This window comes from Bufo bufo, chromosome 11 (assembly GCF_905171765.1).
Source record: "Bufo bufo chromosome 11, aBufBuf1.1, whole genome shotgun sequence".
Taxonomy (NCBI): Eukaryota; Metazoa; Chordata; class Amphibia; order Anura; family Bufonidae; genus Bufo; species Bufo bufo.
In genome coordinates, this window is record NC_053399.1 from 64,258,857 (window position 1) to 64,283,358 (window position 24,502).

Here is a 24,502-nt window from a genome sequence, read left to right on the forward strand (position 1 = left end):
TCGTGCATATGACTTTTTGATCGCTTACTATTACACTTTTTGTGACATAAGATGACAAAAAATGGCTTTTTTTACACAGTTTTTATTTTTATTTTTTTACAGTGGTCACCTGAGGGGTTAGGTCATGTGATATTTTTATAGAGCCAGTCGATACAGACGCGGCGATACCTAATATGTATACTTTTTTTTTATTTATGTAAGTTTTACACAATGATTTCATTTTTGAAACAAAAAAAAAACATGTTTTAGTGTTTCCATAGTCTAAGAGCCATAGTTTTTTCAGTTTTTGGGCGATTATCTTGGGTAGGGTATGATTTTTGCGGGATGAGATGACGGTTTGATTGGCACTATTTTGGCGTACATGCGACTTTTTTGATCACTTTTATTACCCTTTTTGGGAAGTAAGGTGGGCAAAATTAAAATTTCATCATAGTTTTTTATTTTTATGGCGTTCACCATTCGGGTAAAGTAACATGACCGTTTTATAGATCAGGTCGTTACGGACGCGGAGATACCAAACATGTGTAGGGAATTTTCTTTTTTTCATTTTTAATCAGTGATAAATGTGTTTTTTGATTTTCACTTTTTTTTGCGCAGACGGGGAAGGGTAAGGAGGGGGGCTCTCTCCCCCTCCATCGGGGGGCTGCAAAGGCACATATCATTCAAGGGTGCAGGGGGGGTGAAACATATATTAGTTTAGGCATACTAAAGTTTCTGATCCCCGCGGTCCCTCAGAAACTGCAAAAAGCACAGCAAACCGCAGGTCTGAATTGACCTGCGGTTTGTTGTGATCGCCGACATGGGGGGTCACGGGACCCCCCCGGGCATTTAGCAGAGGTGCCTGCTCAATGATTTGAGCAGGCACCTTGTTCCGATCACAGCCGGCCGGGCGGCAGTGATCAGAAATACACAGGGCGTACATGTACGCCCTGTGTCCTTAAGTACCAGGGCACAAGGCCGTACCTGTACGCCCTATGTCCTTAAGGGACCAAAAGTAATGGGACAGAATAATAATCATAAATCAAACTTTCACTTTTTAATACTTGGTTGCAAACCCTTTGCAGTCAATTACAGCCTGAAGTCTGGAACGCATAGACATCCCCAGACGCTGGGTTTCATCCCTGGTGATGCTCTACCAGGCCTCTACTGATACTGTCTTCAGTTCCTGCTTGTTCTTGGGGCATTTTCCCTTCAGTTTTGTCTTCAGCAAGTGAAATGCATGCTCAATCGGATTCAGGTCAGGTGATTGACTTGGCCATTGCATAACATTCCACTTCTTTCCCTTAAAAAAAAACTCTTTGGTTGCTTTTGCAGTATGCTTTGGGTCATTGTCCATCTGCACTGTGAAGTGCCATCCAATGATTTCTGAAGCATTTGGCTGAGTATGAGCAGATAATATTGCCCGAAACACTTCAGAATTCATCCTGCTGATTTTGTCAGCAGTCACATCATCAATAAATACAAGAGAACCAGTTTCATTGGCAGCCATACATGCCGACGCTTTTGGTCCCTTAACAAGTGGGAGGCACAGATGCAAACTGTTGTAATTCCTACACCGTTCACCTGATTTGGATGTAAATACCCTCAAATTAAAGCTGACAGTCTGCAGGTAAAGTACATCTTGTTTGTTTCATTTCAAATCCATTGTGGTGGTGTATAGAGCCAAAAATGTTAGAATTGTGTTGATGTCCCAATATTTATGGCCCTGACTGTATAACCAGGTTTGACAGGGTGAGTCATAGAGCCAGAGCACCTTTATACAGAGCAAGAAAAGGGGTGAGATGCTAAAATAAACAATTTTGTATTACAAATAAAATACTGCTTAAAATTATTGTATTAGCAATGTTGGGTGATCACTTTTCCGTCGACATCTTGGTTTTGCTTTTTTAGGCATGATAACGTTTGCAATGACAATGACAAAAGAGGCAACTCAAAAATCTTTATTTACACAGAAATTTTAGGAAACAATTACTTTCTAAGCTGAAATGGCCAACATGTTTAGTATTACAAAATATCTGGGTCTTACTAAGTAGAAGTAACATAGTAATGTTCATCAATCTGATGACTGGTGGTGGATTCACATTTTTATCCATTTCTAGCTAGACATGATTGGTTGCAAAAGTAGAGAAAAGTATATAGGGAAGACTTTCACATCTCAGTTTTGCATCCAATATACTGTGTCTGTCTTAAAAACTGCACCAAATTCTGAACCAAAAACTGTATGTGTGAATCTAGCTTTAAAGCAGATCTGCCAGTTTCCCTGACATGTCTCTTAGTTTGTATCCCCCATGACATCATTCTGGAGATTCTTTTCTCAAATCTCTATGTTGTGAAATTTCTGTGTTACTCCTCCTGAATACTTAAGAATAAATTGACACATTTAACATTTGTGGGCGAGTCCCAACACAGTTTGACATTGTCCAATCAATGTGGACAGTATCAGATTGTGTAAGGACATAACCCTTTAACAAGAGGAATGCTAACACCTAACCGCCAATTCATCATAAATGTCTAAGTGGAAAAGCAGAGGAATGGCACAAAACAAGAGTTATCAGAACAGATTGTTGTTTTATGGTTATGGGGCAGGGAAACATAGAAGGATGGCAGAAAAAGACCACATGACCCATCTAGTCTGCCCTTTTATTTTTAGCTTAGGATAGATATATGTTTTACTAAAACAGACACATCAGAAGTGCTGACAGGTCACCTTTAAAAGGTTTGTCCTGGATTAGAAAAACATGGCTGCTTTCTTCCAAAAACCAGTACCACATCCGTCCTCAGGTTGAGGGATATTACAGATCAATCCTTTTACCTTCTATAGAGCTGAGTTACGAGACACAACCCATGGGTATGTGTGGAGATGTTTCTGGAGAAGAAGCCATGTTTATAGACTCATGGACAACCCCTTTTAAAAATCATAACCTTAACTTAGGATAGGCTATCAATGTTACATCAGTGGAGAGTCACACTGTTAGACCACCAAACACCAGCAAGTAGCACGCTGCTTTCATTGTTAACAGAGGCATAGCACGCAACATATAAGTCTCATTCACTTAACCAGAACCAGTCACCACGGAATGTAGTGCAATCTGCATGTTATAGAGCAAGAGGAGCTGAGCAGAATACTATATCGTTTTCTGGGAAAAGATTCAGCAAAACCTGTAATTTACATATTTTAGTCTTTCTGAGCTCAATTGTACACAGGAGCTGTCTTATTAGTGACTGACAGTTATCTATGTATACACAATTACGCAGAGAATGCTATCAATTTCTGATAATGGTTTTAAAACTTTACACACAAAACTATATATCAATCTGTCCAGTTTCCTCTGCTCTATAACATGATGCTGGCAGACTACACTGCATTTTGAGGTGACAGGTTCTCTTTAAGGCTCCATTCACACATCCCTGTGTGTTTTGCGGATCCACAAAACACGGACACCGGCAATGTGCGTTCTGCATTTTTCAGACCGCACATCACCACAATTGAGGACAAGAATAGGACATGTTCTATTTTTTTTCAGGAACGGAATTGCAGACCCGGAAGTGCGGATCCGCAATTCCGGATCCGGGCAGCACATAGTGCGGCCCCATAGAAATGAATGGGTCCGCAATTCTGTTCCGCAAAACAAAACACTTTTTTTTTTTTTTTTAAAAAGACCCCCCCCGTTTGTCCGCTGCTGACCGCTCTTACGCAGGGAGAAACGCCTCCAATCAGAGCACATCGCTCTTAGCCAGGGAGGAGCTCATTCTCCTTATAACTCCTTATAATATAAAGCGCCAAAATCAACGCGGCCAACGGCGGATGAACGGGGTGCGGGGGGGGTCTTTGGAAAAAAAATAAAATGCCATGGCATCAGTTGGGGCCGCCCTATAAGGTAAGACCATAATTAGACTAGGGCTAAATTGATGAAAGGTCCTCTTTAAGGCTCAGCCTCACCAAGAAGGGATATATCAGAGCTGCCTCCGATTGAGATGTATGGGAGGCAGACAGGACAATGCCGCAGGTGGTTTTTCAGCGTGGCAGTCCACACCAAAATTCCACTGTAAAATCTGTCGTGTGAATTTTCACTTATATAAGTTAAGTGCTGTTTCTATATTGTGTTAGTAAATATTCAGAATTCCAGTAAGTGTGTATAGGGTCCATTAGTGTCAAGCGTCAAAACCTGCCTGTTTCCATAAGTTCCATAACGCAGCACAGTACCAGACTCTGACCATTGGGGATGAGCTTCTAGTTCCTTCTGGTACTGAGCTATGAGAAGGGCATATAACTTCATGCCCAGCTCCTTGTCTGCATTTGAATGATACTGCATGCAGCGGCCCTTTGACTTTCCTCCAAGTGTAGCCTGAGGAACAATAAGTACATCTCCTGGGAGTTCTGTGATGGACACGTGTTTTCCAGAATCAGATTCACTCAATTTCACATTTAGTAGAGAGCTCACTGCAAAAAAAAAGAAGAAGAATGCCATGGCCGAACAACCTCTTTATCTAGACCTGCATTACAAATGAAAATTTATAACTGCATACACATTGGCGAATATTCATTAAGACTAGTGGTTCAGACACAGGTCTTAAAGGGAATTTGTCATCAGGCATCTGCCTCTTAATAAATTAGGCACATCTCCCTCCAGTGAAGTGAAAACAGTGTCCCTCAATGAGAATATAAGGGCTAGAGCTTGGCCTTCAAATAACTCCAGGCTCCATGCTCTAGCTAATGAACATGCCATTAGTGCAACCTATTCTGCTTCACACAGACTTACTAGACAAGGGGTTGGTATATCACTCTATAAAAAAAGGACACCTAGGTTCCCATGGCTCAAAGCTTCTGATAGATTGTAATCAATTAAATGAAGGATACACTAGAAAGTCATAGTAAGGGACAAGAAGCACTATGATAAAAGCCCTCAGTCTTGATGAATTGATTGTTAAACAGCAAGGGGCCTACATACTATTTTTGAACAGAGGCCCTGCTACATCATACATGGAGAGCAGCACTTATGTTATATTTTTACTTTTTGGTTCTGTGTAGAGAAGGGTATGATTGTCACATTTAGTTTTAGGGCTGAGAAGATGAAGATACCTTATCACTTTCTCTGCCATTTGTTGACACCTTGACTCAAATACTTACCAGCATCTGGCAGATATTTTTGGTTTCTTCAGTTTTAATGTCAGGAAGATATGTGAAGGTAGACCTACCCGTTTTTCCTTTTCACAATATTACAATTTGATGCAAAGTGGCATGATAGAGATGCAAATCACTAGTCAGACCACACATGGAGTAGGGTTGTTGCGGTATCGATACGATACCGGGATTTCCATTTTGTCGATACTGGGCTGCGCAGTCTAAGGCTACTTTCACACTAGCGTTCGGGGCTCCGCTTGTGAGTTCAGTTTGAAGGCTCTCAGAAGCGGCCCCGAACGGATCCGTCCAGCCCTAATGCATTCTGAATGGATGCGGATCCGCTCAGAATGCATCAGTCTGGCTCCGTTTGTCCTCCGCTCCGCTCAGCAGGCGGACACCTGAACAGGCAAACGGATCGGCCCAGACTTACAATGTAAGTCAATGGGGACGGATCCGTTTGAAGTTGACACAGTATGGCTCAATTTTCAAACGGATCCGTCCCCCATTGACTTTCAATGTAAAGTCAAAACGGATCCGTTTGCATTATCATGAACAAAAAAAAATAATTTTTTTTTTTTTGTTTTGTTCATGGTAATGCAAACGGATCCGTTCTGAACGGATCTAAGCGTTTGCATATAGGTGCGGATCCGTCTGTGCAGATACCAGACGGATCCGACCTAAACGCAGGTGTGAAAGTAGCCTTATATCTCTGAACATGAGCGCGCTGCTGTCAGCGCGCTCATGTTCCCTCAGCAGCACAGGGCAGAAGGAAGCAGTCTCTCCTTCCCCCTGTGCTGCCACCAATGAACGGAGAGAGGGGCGGAGGAGGGGCGGGCGCACTGCGCCACCAATGATACGACTTTTCCTACACAGAGCGGCGCCCAGAGATGTCCCAGCACTTACCATTATTCCTGGGCGCCGCTCCGTTCGCCCGCTGTGCCCCATTACCGTCTCCTCTCCTGCTCCATATGCTAATTACTATCGGAGCAATGGGGAGGAGACATCAGCTTCTGTAGTGGGCGTTCCTTCTCCCTGCGCTGCGATTGGACAGCGCTACAGCCAGGGGAGAAGGAACGCCCACTAGAGAAGCTGATGTCTCCTCCCCATTGCTCCGATAGTAATTAGCATATGGAGCAGGAGAGGAGACAGTAATGGGGCACTGTGGGCGAACAGAGCAGCGCCCAGGAATAATGGTAAGTGCAGGGACATCTCTGGGCGCCGCTCTGTGTAGCCTAATACTTAGTCTGGACTCATATAGTGGACTTAGTCTGGACGCATAATACAGGAGGCAGGTGACGAATAATACAGGAGGCAGGTGACAGCAGCATTGCCGGCACCCTGCCCCTGACAGGGAGCTGCGATCAGCGGCAGTTAACCCTTCAGGTGCGGCACCTGAGGGGTTAACTGCCGCTGATCTGCCAGTACCCACCTCCTGTATTAAGGGGTAATTATCATTGGTGGCGCAGTGCACCCCCCCCCCCTTAAAATCATTGGCACAGTGCCCCCTCCCCCCATTATTAAAATCATTGGTGGCAGTGGCCACAGAGTCCTCTCCCCTCCCCCTCATTGGTGGTGCAGTGGCAGCTTCTGATCGGAGCCCCAGCAGTGTAATCCTGGGGCTCCGATCGGTTACCATGGCAGCCAGGACACTACTGAAGCCCTGGCTGCCATGGTAACCTCCCTGACGCTGCGTGCACAAAGCACAGAGCAGCAGGGAGAGTGTGAAGTCCTATTCACCCTGATAGAGCTCTATCAGGGTGAATAGGACAAGGGATGAAAGATCCCAGGTTCTGGCCCCTAAGGGGGGAAATAGTTATTAAATAAAAAGTGTAAAAAATATATATTTTTTAAAACACCAAAATATTAAGTATGAATCACCCCCTTTCCCAATTTCACATATAAAATGTATAAACAAGAAATAAACATATTACATATCGCCACGTCAGAAAAGTCCAAACTATTAAAATATTTTAAAAAATCTATGCGGTGAACGCTGGAACAGAAAAAATTAATAAAAACTGCGCGATTCGCCATTTTTTTTAAATGCGGAATGCACGTGGCTTTTTTGGTTTATTTTTTCACGTTATATCGAATGGTATCGAGTATTGCAATACTTTTTTATGGTATCGAAACCGAATAAAAAAATTGGTATCGCAACAACTCTAACATGGAGTACTGTGTACAGTTCTGGGCTCCTGTGAACAAGGCAGACATAGCAGAGCTGGAGAGGGTTCAGAGGAGGGCAACTAAAGTAATAACTGAAATGAGGGAACTACAGTACCCAGAAAGATTATCAATATTAGGGTTATTCACTTTAGAAAAAGACGACTGAGGGAAGATCTAATTACTATGTATAAATATATCAGGGGTCAGTACAGAGATCTATCCCATCATCTATTTATCCCCAGGACTGTGACTGTGACGAGGGGACATCCTCTGCGTCTGGAGGAAAGAAGGTTTGTACACAAACATAGAAGAGGATTCTTTACGGTAAGAGCAGTGAGACTATGGAACTCTCTGCCTGAGGAGGTGGTGATGGTGAGTACAATAAAGGAATTCAAGAGGGGCCTGGATGTATTTCTGGAGCGTAATAATATTACATAAAAACCTACAACAACCTCACAATAAATGAAAAAATGCCCATGGATAAATAACATCACCACACAGCACCAAAGAAAACCATAGGACCATAATCATATAAAAATATATAATCAAATTTTTTTTTTTATTAATTCAGATCACAAAATAAATTAATCAATGGGAAGAAATACAAGATGGAAAATGGATACAGAAAATCTGCAGAGGGCGCATGGCCCAACAGCAGGGATTTATGTCAAGATAGTCTGGTGTGAATGTAGCTCCAAGATGTAATATCCACTTCAAGGACTCATACCGAAGGGTATAAAATAGTGAGGTACCCTCTCATTAACCACTTAATTAAGGCATGCAATGTTAGTATGATAAAAAATCCCAAATGGCAAAAATTCCACTAATATATAAGTCCACTAAAATATAACTGCCTAGAGACATCATCTACTGCAGTTGGAATGCTGCCCCAGCACAAACACCTCTGTTTTGAATGTTGGTTTGAACAAAAAAAAGGCTGCCTGTACAAGTGTGGCTTATACAGAAAAAAGGCTACATATATACATGGCAACTTACCCATTTTTGGAATTAAATCTTTTGTTGATCCTTTAAAAAAGCAGACATACACAACCATACCCCTTTGTATCTGAAAGGAAACAGGCATATATAGTTATGTCAAAAAATACTGAAACACTAGACTTGAGGATGCTCACCAGCTGTACTGGAGCCTGGCCCGCTGATCACCCCTCAGCTTACAAAATACAATTGGCTGGCTCACAGTAATTTATTTGTGACTTTTATTAAATCTCCCCTATACATACTAAAAATTTCTACACAAGGAATACTATACAATTCATAGATTATTAAAACCTTATATATAAAATGTAATACATTAGATGATCCAGGTCCCTAAATGCGGAGCTCTCACATTATTAGTATAAAATAAAACTACAAGCGGCTATAAAGTTAGTGGGATATTTCCTTGTGAACAGAGTTCTGCTTATATATTCCAAATATATACCTTTTGGTTATAAATGGCTCAGAGCCCGTATATTTAGCACAGCTACACCTGTGTGCTGACTATAACGTCTGTCCACATATAGTGACATGGTAGACGCTGAGTTGGGAACACACTGGATTAGTGCCGTAGTATCCTCCCATTTGTTTGCAGTCCATGAGAGAGATATCTGACGGCCGCACCTCCAGCAAAATTCATGCGCTTCAGCTATATTGTGATCACGGTGTAAGTGATGCTGAAGTACTGAACACTGAGCTACAAACACACTGGGTTAGGGCCACATGTGATCCTTTTGTTATTACTCACGGTCGTCTCAGTTGCTTACAGCCTGTGGTCGCGATATCCGATCGCAGCAGCTCCAGAGAAGTTCATGCAGTTCTTAGATACACTCAGTGTTCCAATAGGATAAGCAGAATAAATCCAGATAAAAGTTCATAAATAGGTTGCTGTTCACAGGATCCACAATTTGCCGCCACCAGACGCGTTTTGGAACAGTGTTCCTTCCTCAGTGGTATAAAACAAATGGATTAACTGGGACTTCATGTTGGGGTCTTTTTAAACCCCTTTGGATCATATCAAACCACTGGACTGGATCATCTTACAATTGATCGTATTTACTACAGTTGGTGTCATTCACATTCACCATGTGGATTTCAGTAAAATGTCATTCACATACGAATTACTGACTAATCCATCCCAGGCGAATGTGATTGGTGTGGGGGGAAATATGCCATGTCTAGTTCTTTTTAGACAGTATTCACATGGCGCGGTATGTTAGTCATCTAGAAGGTCCTATTATATATGGTATCTTATTGATATTTGAAAATACCATACAGATGGTCATACAGATCGGCCAAATTTACAGCCTATGAATATTATATTTTATATCAATCTTTGTCTTCCAGTATATTGCAAATATTCCATATATTTGAAATATTTAAAAAATACATTTAGACTACATAAAATACTTCAAAAGGTGCGGCCGTCAGATATCTCTCTCATGGACTGCAAACAACTGGGAGGATACTGCGGCACTAATCCAGTGTGTTCCCAACCCGACGTCTACCATGTCACTATATGTGGACAGACGTTATAGTCAGCACACAGGTGTAGCTGTGCTAAATATACCGGCTCTGAGCCATTTATAACCAAAAGGTATATATTTGGAATATATAAGCAGAACTCTGTTCACAAGGAAATATCCCATTAACTTTATAGCCGCTTGTAGTTTTATTTTATACTAATAATGTGAGAGCTCCGCATTTAAGGACCTGGATCATCTAATGTATTACATTTTATATATAAGGTTTTAATAATCTATGAATTGTATAATATTCCTTGTGTAGAAATTTTTAGAACTTATAGACTTTTGTATGTATAGGGGGGATTTAATAAAAGTCGCAAATAAATTACTGTGAGCCAGCCAATTGTATTTTGTAAGTATTTGTTATATAGTTATGTGCATTAGTTGCATGTTTGTCAGTTATGTCCCCAAATTACCCCCAATTTCTAGTATTTCCAATCAAACGTATTGTCTATATAATTTGTAGTTCATCCAGAACCACAGTGTCAACATACACTAGTTATAGCAAAAGGAAGAAAAAATCTAAACTCAAAATACAAATGGGTCATTTTATTGTCCAAACTGTATAGAATATGCTCCTACAGAAACTGGTAATGAAAAACCTGACTTAAAGGAATTGTCTGGGACTTTAATCTTGATGACCTATGCTCAAGATATTTCCCCAATATCTAAATAGTGGATGTCTGTCCCCCGGCACCCCTGACGACTAGCTGTTGAAAGTGGCCATGGCTCTTGGGTGCTGCAGTGCCAGGAATCTGATAATGATGGCCTATCCTAAGAATAGCTCATCAATATTGAATTCCTGGAAACCCCCTTTAATATATGCCACCAATGTTTGAGAGGACATAACCTCTTTAAAAAGTGTGCAACCCACAAACTATGTAACTCACTTCCGCCCATTCAGCATCAGAGTCTTCATCCTGAGGTTTAACCTGCAACCTGGCGTGTAAACACTGCTGAAGCACCACCCGGGCAGCAACCTCTCTGTCTATTGTCGCCATCTGTAAGAACAGGTAAAGCAGAAGTCAATGACTTACCAATGTACTGTCGTTAAAACATTTGCATCCAGCATAAACCGTCAGGTTCTGTCCTGTCCAATAGTTCTAGCACAGTATACTGAAAGTGTACATATCCTCCTAGCATGTGGTCCCTAATGATAGAATCATACTCACCTGCTCCCTGCCGCTCTAATGTCCTGGCTCCATTCAGAAATCTTCTGGGTCCCGGTTTACTTGCAGCCAGGGTAGAGAAAAGTTATGTCCACCGCTGCAGCCAATAACTGACTTGAGTGGTGACATGTCCCCAAGTGGCGTGTCACTGGGCAAGGACCTCAAAGATAGTATTTTGTTGAAATACTACCTGTACCACGAACCACACGGGAAAGGCAGCGGGAAATTAGGTGTGAGGAGGATTATGACATAGTGGGAATAACTGAGACATGGCTGGATGATAGCTATGACTGGGCAGTTAATGTACAAGGTTACAGTCTGTTTAGAAAGGATCGCCAAAACCGGAGAGGGGGAGGGGTCTGCCTTTATGTAAAGTCCTGTCTAAAGCCCACAGTCCGAGAAGATATAAGTGAGGGACATGAACATGTGGAGTCACTGTGGGTAGAAATACATGGAGGCAAAAACAATAATAAATTACTACTAGGAGTTTACTATAAACCACCTAATATACCAGAGTCCACGGAAAATCTACTACTAAACGAGAATGACGAGGCGGCAAATCATAATGAGGTGGTTATTATGGGGGACTTCAACTACCCAGATATAGACTGGGAAACTGAAACCTGTATATCTCATAAAGGAAACAGGTTCTTGGCAATAACCAAAGACAATTACCTTTACTAAATGGTTCAGGACCCGACTAGAGGGACGGCCATACTGGGTTGGGCGATGTAAAAAATGTTCCCACAAAAACTATATTAATAAATTTATTGCAGTAACAATATATCGCGATAAATACCTATTTGGAAGAAAAAAAACACTCAAAACATGAAGCAAATTTGGTTGTAGACTCCCATCAAATTCAACTGACCTGTCTGGTCTTCAGGCAGGCCAGGGCCGTCCGGGCCAGGCTAGCTGTCCTATAAAGGCTACAAGGAGACATTATATTGTATGAGTTATACAAGTTGTAGCCCCCACACAGTATATTGCCTCCTTGTTTCCCCTCATACAGTATAATGTCACCTTGTTGCCCCCACACAGTATATTGTCACCTTGTTGCCCCCACACAGTATATTGTCACCTTGTTGCCCCCGCACAGTATATTGTCACCTTGTTGCCCCCACACAGTATATTGTCACCTTGTTGCCCCCACACAGTATAATGACACCTTGTTGCTCCCAAACGGTATAATGTCACCTTGTTGCCCCCACACAGTATAATGTCACCTTGTTGCCCCCATACAGTATAAATGTCACCCCCACACAGTATATTGTCACCTTGTTGCCCCCATACAGTATAATGTCACCTTGTTGCCCCCACACAGTATATTGTCACCTTGTTGCCCCCACACAGTATAATGTCACCTTGTTGCCCCCATACAGTATAATGTTACCTTGTTGCCCCCATACAGTATATTGTCACCTTGTTGCCGCCAAACAGTATAATGTCACCTTGTGCCTGCCCCCATACAGTATAATGTCACCTTGTGCCTACCCCCATACAGTAGAATGCCTCACTGTTGCCCCCATACAGTAGAATACCTCACTGTTGCCCCCATACAGTAGAATACCTCTTTTTGGCCCCCATACAGTAGAATGCCTCACTGTTGCCCCCATACAGTAGAATGCCTCACTGTTGCCCCCATACAGTAGAATGCCTCACTGTTGCCCCACACCATGTAATGAGGCATGGTCCGGGTAGTGAGTGGTGAATAAGGCATTCAAACACCAGCATCTACAGCACAATGTATACAGGGTGCAGGGTCAGTGTATACAGTTATATGGGGTACAGCACAGTCTATATGGGCTGCAGGGTCAGTGTATGCAGTTGTATGGGGTACAGCACAGTGTATACTTGGCTGCAGGGTCAGTGTATGCAGTTGTATGGGGTACAGCACAGTGTATATGGGCTGCAGGGTCAGTGTATGCAGTTGTATGGGGTACAGCACAGTGTATACTTGGCTGCAGGGTCAGTGTATGCAGTTGTATGAAGTACAGCACAGTGTATACTGGGTGCAGGGTCAGTATATACAGATGGAGTACAGCATAGTGTACATCGTCAGTATACTGTCTGCTCCCAGGCTTTGTTCCCCTTCTGCCCCCATATTTCAACCCAGGCAGCCTCTACCCCAGCCTCACATGCACTTCCACATTGTCGCTCTCCTAGCCTCTCTACGACTGGCGGCGTCTGGCCCTCCCCCACTCTATGGTTGACGATGCAGCCTCCTGACACTGGGCACCATATAACCCCACATTGTACGCACAGGCTATCACATTACTCACCACTCCAGTACTACTACAGCCAGGGAGTGCTTACATGTGCAGCGTGCTGCCATTTTAGAAGCGGTCAGCGCTGTGAAGTGCAACCGACCCTATGAAGTCACTAAAATACTGTGGTAATTAAAAAAACGTGATATTGTCATTTCTTATTTCCGCTCTATACCAACCCTAGCCTATTAGCTGTTTCAAAACTACAACTCCCAACATGCCCTGATACCTGTTGGCTGTCTGAGCATGATGGAAGTTGTAGTTTTGCAACAGCTGGAGGCCCATGAGTTTCCCGAGTTCGGGAATTTTTTTTTTTTTACAGTAAAAATCCATCTATGAAGTTATTACGCGAAGGCATGAGAGACTTCGCGAAGTAATAACTTCAGCTCATCTGAACCAATACATTCTAATACTGTACGGAGCGCTCGCTCCATACAGTATTGGACCAAAGTTTTATGCAAATCGATTTTGGATGTTTCATCCGAAGTCGATTCGCTCATCCCTAGTGTTCTCCATTCATTCCGTGGGAGTTACGGAAATAGCCAAGTGCGGTCGCTCAGCTCTTTTTGGAACTCCTGTAGAAGTGAATGAGGAGCATGCCACGCATGCGCGATACCCTCTCCTTCGCTTTGGGGCCCCGTTTTAGAGGTGAGTGTCCCAGAGGTGGGACCCATAGCTGTCAGACATTGGTGGCTTATCCAAGCGATATGCCACCAAAGGGTGAGATGGGCCAACCCATTTAAACTCCCCTCCACTCTGTCTTCACCAGGCTGCAGCTGTGATGTTCCGCGGACCGCACGACTACTGGCCTCAGCGATGTACGGCACAAGGCTGCTGGGGCCAATGATTGGCTGTAACTGTCACGTTCAGAATACAGGCATGTCACCCCTGCAGCTAGAACATTACATAATGGCTGCAGCAGGGCAGAGAGGATGGCGCGGCAGCTAAACCGAAAATGGTCCATGCATTGCAGTACTGGAACCGATGACTATCCAGCTGCAGGAAAACTACAACTCTCAGCATGCTCTGACAGGAGGAGAGCCAACAGTTGCACATTACTTAACAATAAATAAAACTTAGTGAGGATTCTACAAATACTAAATATAATCTAGAACCAGCAACGTAAACGTTGTATATAGAGGATCCGCAGCAGGGGAGCAGCTCTACCTGTCATCTACCAGCAGCCTGCAGTCATCACCATGCCGTGTCCACTTCCTGCTACAGTCAGCACAGGACGAGAGAGAGGCGTGGAACGCACACTTCCGCCATATCTCGCCGTGCTAAGGAGAAAACCACGTTGCTAGGTAACAGTAATGGCGGCCGCCAAGGGCCTAGTAGGCCTCGGGCTGAAGGCTTTGCGGGCCAGGACGTTTCTGCAGTGTGGGCGGCGAGATCCTCTTCCTGCGGTCTCCTTCAGCTCGGTGGGTGTCCACGAGAGACCTTGTCATGTTGTTTCTGGGGGGCGTGTGTGTCGGGCAGGTTCTCCATGCTTCACTGGGTATCTTCTCCTGTAATACATGTGCACAGGCCATAGTTGCAGCAATGAAATAACTGATACTGGGCATTCAGAAGTAAGCACCAGTGTAATAAGTATAGAGGTCGGGCTGACATCCATGTTGTGTCTGTGGTTTTCATGGAACCATAAACTGTAATGTGTGTGAGAGATCCATAATCGAGGGCAAACATAGGGCATGCTTCTGTGGTGTCACCACGAGAGGTGAGCGAATTTCCGCTTATGAAACTTGTTTGGGATTTGTTTACTGGTAAAAGCAGAATTGCGTTATGGATTCCGTTACCACGGACAATAGCGCCATTCTATGTCGGAATGCATAATGGAATGCCTTTAGAGGCATTCTGTTATTCATTCCGTCATAATAGAAGTCTATGGGCTGCAAAACGTATCCATCCCGTTTCCGTTACGCAGGAGAGGACTCCCCTGCATAACGGAAACGGGACGGATCCCTTATGCAGCCCATAGACTTCTATTATGACTGAATGAATAACGGAATGCCTCTAAAGGCATTCCATTATGCATTCCGACATAGAATGGCGCTATTGTCCGTGGTAACGGAATCCATAACGCAATTCTGCTTTTACCAGTAAACAAATCCCAAACAAGTTTCATAAGCGGAAATTCGCTCACCTCTAGTGGTGACATAACAGAAGCATGGTCCGTGGTAAAACTACTAATGTGTGAATACACACTTTTTAAAGTCAATGGGATTGACATGACAAAGCCTTAAAGGGCTTCTGTCATCCCACTAAAGTGATTTTTTTTTTTGGGGCTAGTTAAATTAGTTATATAGCGATATATGAAAATATAATGGTCTTACTTACTTTGATCCAGCAGTTTATTCAAAAAACGAAGTTTTATCATATGCAAATTCGGTCTCTACCAGCAAGTAGGGCGTCTACTTGCTGGTAGCTGCTGCAGAAATCCGCCCCCTCGTCGTGTTGATTGACAGGGCCAGCAGGGATCTCCTCCTCCGGCCAGCCCTGTCGGCATTTCAAAAATCGCGCGCCTGTGTTGATTCGGAGCAGGAGCTCTGAGATGAGGAGGCTCGCCTCCTCAGAACTCCCTCAGTGCGCCTGCGCCGATGACGTCACCAAAATAGAAGACGTCATCGGCGCAGGCGCACTGAGGGAGTTCTGAGGAGGCGAGCCTCCTTATCTCAGTTCGCCTGCGCCGAATCAACACAGGTGCGCGATTTTTGAAATGCCGACAGGGCTGGCCGGAGGAGGAGATCCCGGCTGGCCCTGTCAATCAACAAGTGGAGGGGGCGGATTTCTGCAGCTGCTACCAGCAAGTAGCCGCCCTACTTGCTGGTAGAGACCGGATTTGCATATGATAAAACTTCGTTTTTTGAATAAACTGCTGGATCAATGTAAATAACACAATTATATTTTCATATATCGCTATATAACTAATTTAACTAGCCCCAAAAAAATCACTTTAGTGGGGTGACAGAAGCCCTTTAACCACCTCAGCCCCCAGTGCTTAAACACCCTTAAAGACCAGGCCACTTTTTACAATTCTGCACTACACTACTTTCACCGTTTATTGCTCGGTCATGCAACTTACCACCCAAATGAATTTTACCTCCTTTTCTTCTCACTAATAGAGCTTTCATTTGGTGGTATTTCATTGCTGCTGACATTTTTACTTTTTTTGTTATTAATCGAAATTTAACGATTTTTTTGCCAAAAAATGTCATTTTTCACTTTCAGTTGTAAAATTTTGCAAAAAAAACGAGATCCATATAGAAATTTTGCTCTAAATTTATTTTTCTACATGTCTTTGATAAAAAAAAAATGTTTGGGTAAAAAAAAAAATGGTTTGGGTAAAAGTTATAGCGTTTACAAACTATGGTACAAAAATGTGAATTTCCGCTTTTTGAAGCAGCTCTGACTTTCTGAGCACCTGTCATGTTTCCTGAGGTTCTACAATGCCCAGACAGTACAACCACCCCACAAATGACCCCATTTCGGAAAGTACACACCCTAAGGTATTCGCTGATGGGCATAGTGAGTTCATAGAACTTTTTATTTTTTGTCACAAGTTAGCGGAAAATGATGATTTTTTTTTTTCTTACAAAGTCTCATATTCCACTAACTTGTGACAAAAAATAAAAAGTTCTATGAACTCACTATGCCCATCACGAAATACCTTGGGGTCTCTTCTTTCCAAAATGGGGTCACTTGTGGGGTAGTTATACTGCCCTGGCATTCTAGGGGCCCAAATGTGTGGTAAGGAGTTTGAAATCAAATTCTGTAAAAAATGACCAGTGAAATCCGAAAGGTGCTCTTTGGAATATGGGCCCCTTTGCCCACCTAGGCTGCAAAAAAGTGTCACACATCTGGTATCTCTGTATTCAGGAGAAGTTGAGGAATGTGTTTTGTGGTGTCCTTTTACATATACCCATGCTGGGTGAGATAAATATCTTGGTCAAATGCCAACTTTGTATAAAAAAATGGGAAAAGTTGTCTTTTGCCAAGATATTTCTCTCACCCAGCATGGGTATATGTAAAATGACACCCCAAAACACATTCCCCAACTTCTCCTGAGTACGGAGATACCAGATGTGTGACACTTTTTTGCAGCCTAGGTGGGCAAAGGGGCCCATATTCCAAAGAGCACCTTTCGGATTTCACTGGTCATTTTTTACAGAATTTGATTTCAAACTCCTTACCACACATTTGGGCCCCTAGAATGCCAGGGCAGTATAACTACCCCACAAGTGACCCCATTTTGGAAAGAAGAGACCCCAAGGTATTCGCTGATGGGCATAGTGAGTTCATGGAAGTTTTTATTTTTTGTCACAAGTTAGTGGAATATGAGACTTTGTAAGAAAAAAAAATAAAGAAAAAAAATCATAATTTTCCACTAACTTGTGTCAAAAATAAATATATTCTAGGAACTCGCTATGCCCATCAGCGAATACCTTGGGGTGTCTTCTTTCCAAAATGGGGTCACTTGTGGGGTAGTTATACTGCCCTGGCATTTTCCAGGGGCCCTAATGTGTGGTAAGTAGGTAAATGACCTGTGAAATCCGAAAGGTGCTCTTTGGAATGTGGGCCCCTTTGCCCACCTAGGCTGCAAAAACGTGTCACACATGTGGTATCGCCGTATTCAGGAGCAGTTGGGGAATGTGTTTTGGGGTGTCATTTTACATATACCCATGCTGGGTGAGGGAAATATTTTGGCAAAAGACAACTTTTCCCATTTTTTTATACAAAGTTGGCATTTGACCAAGATATTTATCTCACCCAGCATGGGTATATGAAAAATGACACTCCAAAACACATTCCCCAACTTCTCCTGAATACGGAGATACCACATGTGTGACACTTTTTTGCAGCCTAGGTGGGCAAAGGGGCCCAAATTCCTTTTAGGAGGGCATTTTTAGACATTTGGATACCAGACTTCTTCTCACTCTTTGGGGCCCCTAAAATGCCAGGGCAGTATAAATACCCCACATGTGACCCCATTTTGGAAAGAAGACACCCCAAGGTATTCAATGAGAGGCATGGCGAGTTCATAGAAAAAAAATTTTTTTGGCACAAGTTAGCGGAAATTGATTTTTTTGATTTTTTTTCTCACAAAGTCTCCCTTTCCGCTAACTTGGGACAAAAATTTCAATCTTTCATGGACTCAATATGCCCCTCAGCGAATACCTTGGGGTGTCTTCTTTCCAAAATGGTGTTATTTGTGGGGTGTTTGTACTGCCCTGGCATTTGAGGGTCTCCGCAATCATTACATGTATGCCCAGCATTAGGAGTTTCTGCTATTCTCCTTATATTGAGCATACGGGTAATGAGATTTTTTTTTTCCGTTCAGCCTCTAGGCTGAAAGAAAAAAATGAACGGCACAGATTTCTTCATTCGCATCGATCAATGTGGATGAAAAAATCTCTGCCAAAAAAAGAAAAAGGAGGGGAAAGGCGTCTGCCAGGACATAGGAGCTCCGCCCAACATCCATACCCACTTAGCCCGTATGCCCTGGCAAACCAGATTTCTCCATTCACATCAATCGATGTGGATGAATAAATCATTGCCGGGATTTTTTTTTTTATATATACAAAGTGTTTGCCAAAGTATATGAACACCGCCACCTCCTCAGCTCATATGCCTCGGCAAACATATCTTTTACTGCAGAGGAGAAATCTCGTCTTGCAGCGCCGCATACACCGACTTGCGTGTAATCTGACAGCAGCACAATGCTTCTGTCCGAATGCACATCAGTGCTGCAGCTAGTCGATCGGTTGGTCCACCTGGAAGGTAAAAAAAAAAAAAAAATGAAAAAACCAGGCCGCAACACAATAATTTTATTAACTTTGGAAGAGAACATCTAAACTTTAACTTTTTGAACTGAACTTTAACCTTTTTGCTTACTGGTGTTTTTTTTTTTTTTTTTTTTTTTTTACCTTTATAGAACAAACCTCTCCTTCCCCATGGGACAATGTGCAAAGCGCAAATCGCCCAAAGATGTGGCGAAGTGCGTTATGCACTTTATCCCAGGTGAAAGGAGAGGTTTGCAGCAGCTGTGAGTGAATGGGCCCTAATAGCCCTGTGTGCCTGTCCTGGTGAGATGTGATCCCTATGCTAGGTGTACCTGTGTGTGGTACTTCCGGAAACACTCTCCATAGCATAGGGCAGGGTGGTCAGGACAGTCAGGACAGAAATAGCGGGTGTCACGCCTTATTCCACTCCTGCTACAGACACGACATTTTTTTCGGGGTGGCGGTTGGGTTGAGGTACCAGCAACGACACTGGGGAAATGTCGCTCGTGTAGACGGCTAACTACACTGGTGGATGGGGCCACGGAACCTCCTGGATAAATGAGGTTCTCGATGATCTCTTCCTGGAATTTGAGGAAGGATCCTGTTCTCCCAGCCTTACTGTAGAGAACAAAACTATTATAGGCAGCCAATTGAATTAAATATACAGACACCTTCTTATACCAGCGTCTGGTTCTGCGGGAAACTAAATAGGGAGCCAACATCTGGTCATTGAAGTCCACCCCTCCCATGAGCGCATTATAGTCGTGGACTGAGAGGGGCTTTTCAATGACACGGGTTGCCCTTTCAATTTGGATTGTCGTGTCTGCGTGAATGGAGGAGAGCATGTAAACGTCACGCTTGTCTCTCCATTTCACCGCGAGCAGTTCTTCGTTACACAAGGCAGCCCTCTGCCCCCTTGCAAGACGGGTGGTTACAAGCCGTTGGGGGAAGCCCACGCAACTAGTTCGCACCGTGCCACAGGCGCAAATCCGTTCTAGAAACAAATGCCTAAAGAGGGCCACACTTGTGTAAAAATTGTCCAGATAAAGATGGTACCCCTTGCCGAATAAGGGTGACACCAAGTCCCAGACTGTCTTCCCACTGCTCCCCAGGTAGTCAGGGCAACCGACCGGCTCCAGGGTCTGATCTTTTCCCTCATAGATCCGAAATTTGTGGGTATAGCCTGTGGCCCTTTCACAGAGCTTATACAATTTGACCCCATACCGGGCACGCTTGCTTGGGATGTATTGTTTGAAGCCAAGGCGCCCGGTAAAATGTATTAGGGACTCGTCTACGCAGATGTTTTGCTCGGGGGTATACAAATCTGCAAATTTCTGGTTGAAATGGTCTATGAGGGGCCGAATTTTGTGGAGCCGGTCAAAAGCTGGGTGGCCTCTGGGACGGGAGGTGGTGTTGTCGCTAAAATGCAGGAAACGCAGGATGGTCTCAAATCGTGTCCTGGACATAGCAGCAGAGAACATGGGCATGTGATGAATTGGGTTCGTGGACCAATATGACCGCAATTCATGCTTTTTAGTTAGACCCATGTTGAGGAGAAGGCCCAGAAAAATTTTAATTTCGGAAACTTGGACTGGTTTCCACCGGAAAGGCTGGGCATAAAAGCTTCCCGGGTTGGCGGATATAAATTGTGTGGCATACTGGTTTGTCTCTGCCACGACTAAGTCCAAGAGCTCCGCAGTCAAGAACAGCTCAAAAAATCCCAGGGCCGAACCGATTTGAGCCGTCTCAACCCGAACTCCAGACTGGGCGGTGAAAGGGGGAACTACAGGTGCGGCTGAAGTTGGTGACTGCCAATCAGGGTTTGCCAGCACCTCAGGGATTCTAGGGGCTCTACGGGCCTGTCTGCACGGTGGCTGCGACGGGGTAACTACTGCACGTGCCACCGTACCAGCTTCAACTGCCCTTCTGGTGCTCGCCACGTCACCATGTTGTACGGCAGTGCTGGTACTAGGTCCAGGAAGGGCTGCGCTGCTGGTGTATGCCTCACCACGTGATCCGGCAGCGACAGCCCCACTCTGCTGCTCTTGAAACGGATCCTGCACAACCTGTGGTCTAGCGACACGGGGCCGGGTACGCCTGGTGCTGCCAGGGACCTCCACCTCCTCGTCCGAACTTTGGGTCAGAGAGCCACTGCTTTCCACAGGTTCATATTCTGACCCGCTAGATTCGTCAGATGAGGGTTCCCATTCCTCATCCGACTGGGTCAGAATCCTGTAGGCCTCTTCAGAAGAATACCCCCTGTTTGACATTTGGACTACTAAATTTAGGGGTATTCCCTGAGACTACCCAAGAAAAAAAGCAAGCCTGTCTTACAAAGGGGAGGCTAGCGAAGTACCGGAGGCCGCTGCGGTTGATAAAAAATATCAAAACTGATTTTTTTATCGCCGCAGTGCGTGTAAAGTGAATGTGCAGTGATCAAAAAACAAATATTTTTTTGTCACTGCGGTGGGGCGGGCGTGGGTGAACGCACGTGTGGGCGACCGATCAGGCCTGATCGGGCAAACACTGCGTTTTGGGTGGAGGGCGAACTAAAGTGACACTAATACTATTATAGATCTGACCGTGATCAGTTTTGATCACTTACAGATACTATAAAAGTACAAATGCTGATTAGCGATACGCTAATCAGCGAATAAGTGACTGCGGTGCGGTGGGCTGGGCGCTAACTGATGCTAACTACCTAACCAAGGGGCCTAAACTATCCCTAAAACCTAACAGCCAATACTAGTGAAAAAAAAAAGTGACAGTTTACACTGATCACTTTTTGTCTTTCACTAAGTGATTGACAGGGGGCGATCAAGGGGTTAATTAGGATGATGGGGGTGATGGAAGGTGATCAGGGGCTAAGGGTAGTGTTTTGTGTGTACTCACAGTGATGTCTGCTTCTCTGCTGGATCCAACCGACGAAAAGGACCAGCAGAGAAGCAGAGAAGCCATATAACAGATCATATTTACTAATATGATCTGTTATCTGGCTTCTGATTTGATTTTTTGAAAATCGCCAGCCTGCCAGCCAATGATCGTGGCTGGCAGGCTGGTGACGAAATACTTCTTTAACTTTTGCCGGCCCGCGATGCGCATGCGCGGGCCGGCAATGCACGAAATCTCGCGTCTCGCGAGAGGACGCACCTGCGCGTCCACCCAGAACAACAGGACCGCCGCAAAGACGCAATCCTGCGTACGGCGGTCCTGAGGAGGTTAAGGGTTCTTTCACACTAGCGTTTTTCTTTTCCGGCATAGAGTTCCGTCACAGGGGCTCCATACAGGAAAGATTTGTAAAGTGGTAGGACTATGTTCTTATCACGGGCATCTATGCCCCTTTTGATGCAACCCATCTTATTGGCCTTGGCAGCAGCTGCCTGACACTGGTTTTTGCAGCTTAGTTTGCTGTTTATTAAAATTCCTAGATCCTTTTGCGAGTGATTTACCATTTAGTATGTACGGGTGACTTGCATTATTCCTTCCCATGTGCATAACCTTACATTTGTCAGTGTTAAACCTCATCTGCCACTTATCTGCCCAAGCCTCCAATCTATCCAGATCCCTCTGTAGCAGTATACTGTCCTCTTCAGTGTAAATTACTTTACACAGTTTAGTGTCATCTGCGAAAATGTATATTTTACTGTGCAAGCCTTCTACAAGATCATTAATAAATATATTGAAGAGAATAGGGCCCAATACTGACCCCTGAGGTACCCCACTAGTGACAGTGACCCAATCTGAGTGTGTACCGTTAATAACCACCCTCTGTTTTCTATCACTCAGCCAGTTACTTACCCACTTACAGACGTTTTCTCCCAGTCCGAGCATTCTCATTTTATATACTAACCTTCTATGTGGTACAGTGTCAAATGCTTTGGAGAAGTCCAGATACACGACATCCATTGATTCGCCGCTGTCAAGTCTAGAACTTACCTCCTCATAGAAACTGATTAAATTAGTTTGGCATGACCGATCCCTCATGAAGCCATGCTGATATGGCGTTATTTGCTTCTTTCCGTTGAGATGCTCTAAGATAGCATCTCTCAGAAAACCTTCAAACAGTTTACCCACAACAGATGTTAAACTCACCGGCCTATAGTTTCCAGGCTCTGTTTTTGGACCCTTTTTGAATATTGGCACCACATTTGCCATGCGCCAATCCTGTGGGACATTCCCTGTCAGTATAGAGTCCGCAAATATCAGAAATAAGGGTCTGGCTATGACATTACTTAATTCCCTTAGGATACGGGGGTGTATGCCATCCGGTCCTGGCAATTTGTCTATTTTAATCTGTGCGCTTCATGTCGCCGCTGCACTACAGTAATACACTATACGAGTGTATTACTGTAGTGCAGTGGCGGCATGAAGCGCACGGCGTCATAGCAACCAATGACACCGTGTGCTCCTGCTCTGAACAGGAATCCAGCCCAGCATACCACGGACCGCTCTCAGCCGCGGAACACGGCCGTGTGTTTTCTGCCTTAGTAGTAGATTTTCCGTGGACTCTGGTATATTAGGTGGTTTATAGTAAACTCCTATTAGTAATTTATTATTATTTTTGCCTCCATGTATTTCTACCCACAGTGACTCCACATGTTCATGTCCCTCACTTATATCTTCTCTGACTGTGGGCTTTAGACAGGACTTTATATAAAGGCAGACCCCTCCCCCTCTCCGGTTTTGACGATCCTTTCTAAACAGACTGTAACCCTGTACATTAACCGTCCAGCCATAGCTATCATCCAGCCATGTCTCAGTTATTCCCACTATGTCATAGTCCTCCTCACACATCACTAATTCCAGTTCCCCAGTTTTATTAGTCAGGCTTCTGGCATTAGTATACATACATTTAGGAGGTCTATGTATTTTTTTACCCTACACCTCTCGGTCTCTCTTTAACGCTTAAAACTTTAATATGTATATTTTGTATGCTCTTAAAGAACGTATAGCCTTGTGTGCTTGTCGGCTGGTGATTGTGTTCCGTGGGCTTCCTATGTGGCCTCCTACATATCAGTAGGTGGTAGCATTTATTTGGAGTGCCTGTACTATGTTTGGGGTGGGATTTGTGCTCACTTTGCAGCCTAAGTAGAAGCTTAAAGTCATTCTGTCACCTCGTTTTAGGTGATAGAGCTGCGGACATGCACGGCTAGATCGCCACTAGCATGTCCGCAATATACCGGTCCTATAGGGCTGTGTCCTTTTATTTAGTTTAAAAAATGATTTTATAGAAATGTAAATGACCCTGGTAAGGAGCCCAAGGGGCTGTACTAACCTTCTTCGTGCCCAGCTACTCCCCCCTGTGAAGGAGCCCAGCACCGCCTGCGTCCTCCGAATCTCCTCCTTTCTTCACAGTAAGATTGCTGTAATCTCGCGATGCGCAGTTCCTTCCCTGAGGCTGATGCCAGCACAGGGAAGGAACACTATACCGGCACTGCGCATGTGCGAGCTCGCGCATCGTGAGATTACAGCAATC

At 44.1% G+C, this 24,502-nt stretch overlaps 2 protein-coding genes across 2 annotated transcripts in view; one reads left to right on the plus strand and one right to left on the minus strand.

The window, feature by feature from the left end:
• Window positions 1-3,764: 3,764 nt before the first annotated feature.
• DTD2 (D-aminoacyl-tRNA deacylase 2) lies at window positions 3,765-14,479 on the minus strand. The gene is made up of 4 exons (XM_040411258.1): window positions 14,414-14,479; window positions 10,701-10,811; window positions 8,285-8,354; window positions 3,765-4,441 (listed from the first exon to the last, which is right to left on the minus strand). Exons 2-4 carry the CDS (start codon window positions 10,809-10,811, stop codon window positions 4,116-4,118), a joined length of 507 nt encoding a protein of 168 aa, XP_040267192.1. The 5' UTR covers window positions 14,414-14,479; the 3' UTR covers window positions 3,765-4,115.
• A 21-nt stretch (window positions 14,480-14,500) lies between these two features.
• Window positions 14,501-24,502, plus strand: part of NUBPL (nucleotide binding protein like) — a 39,037-nt gene continuing 29,035 nt past the window's right edge. Inside the window, exon 1 of the mRNA XM_040411257.1 lies at window positions 14,501-14,667. Coding sequence (XP_040267191.1) covers window positions 14,560-14,667 — 108 coding nt within the window. The 5' untranslated portion in view covers window positions 14,501-14,559. The remainder of the gene's footprint in view (window positions 14,668-24,502) is intronic.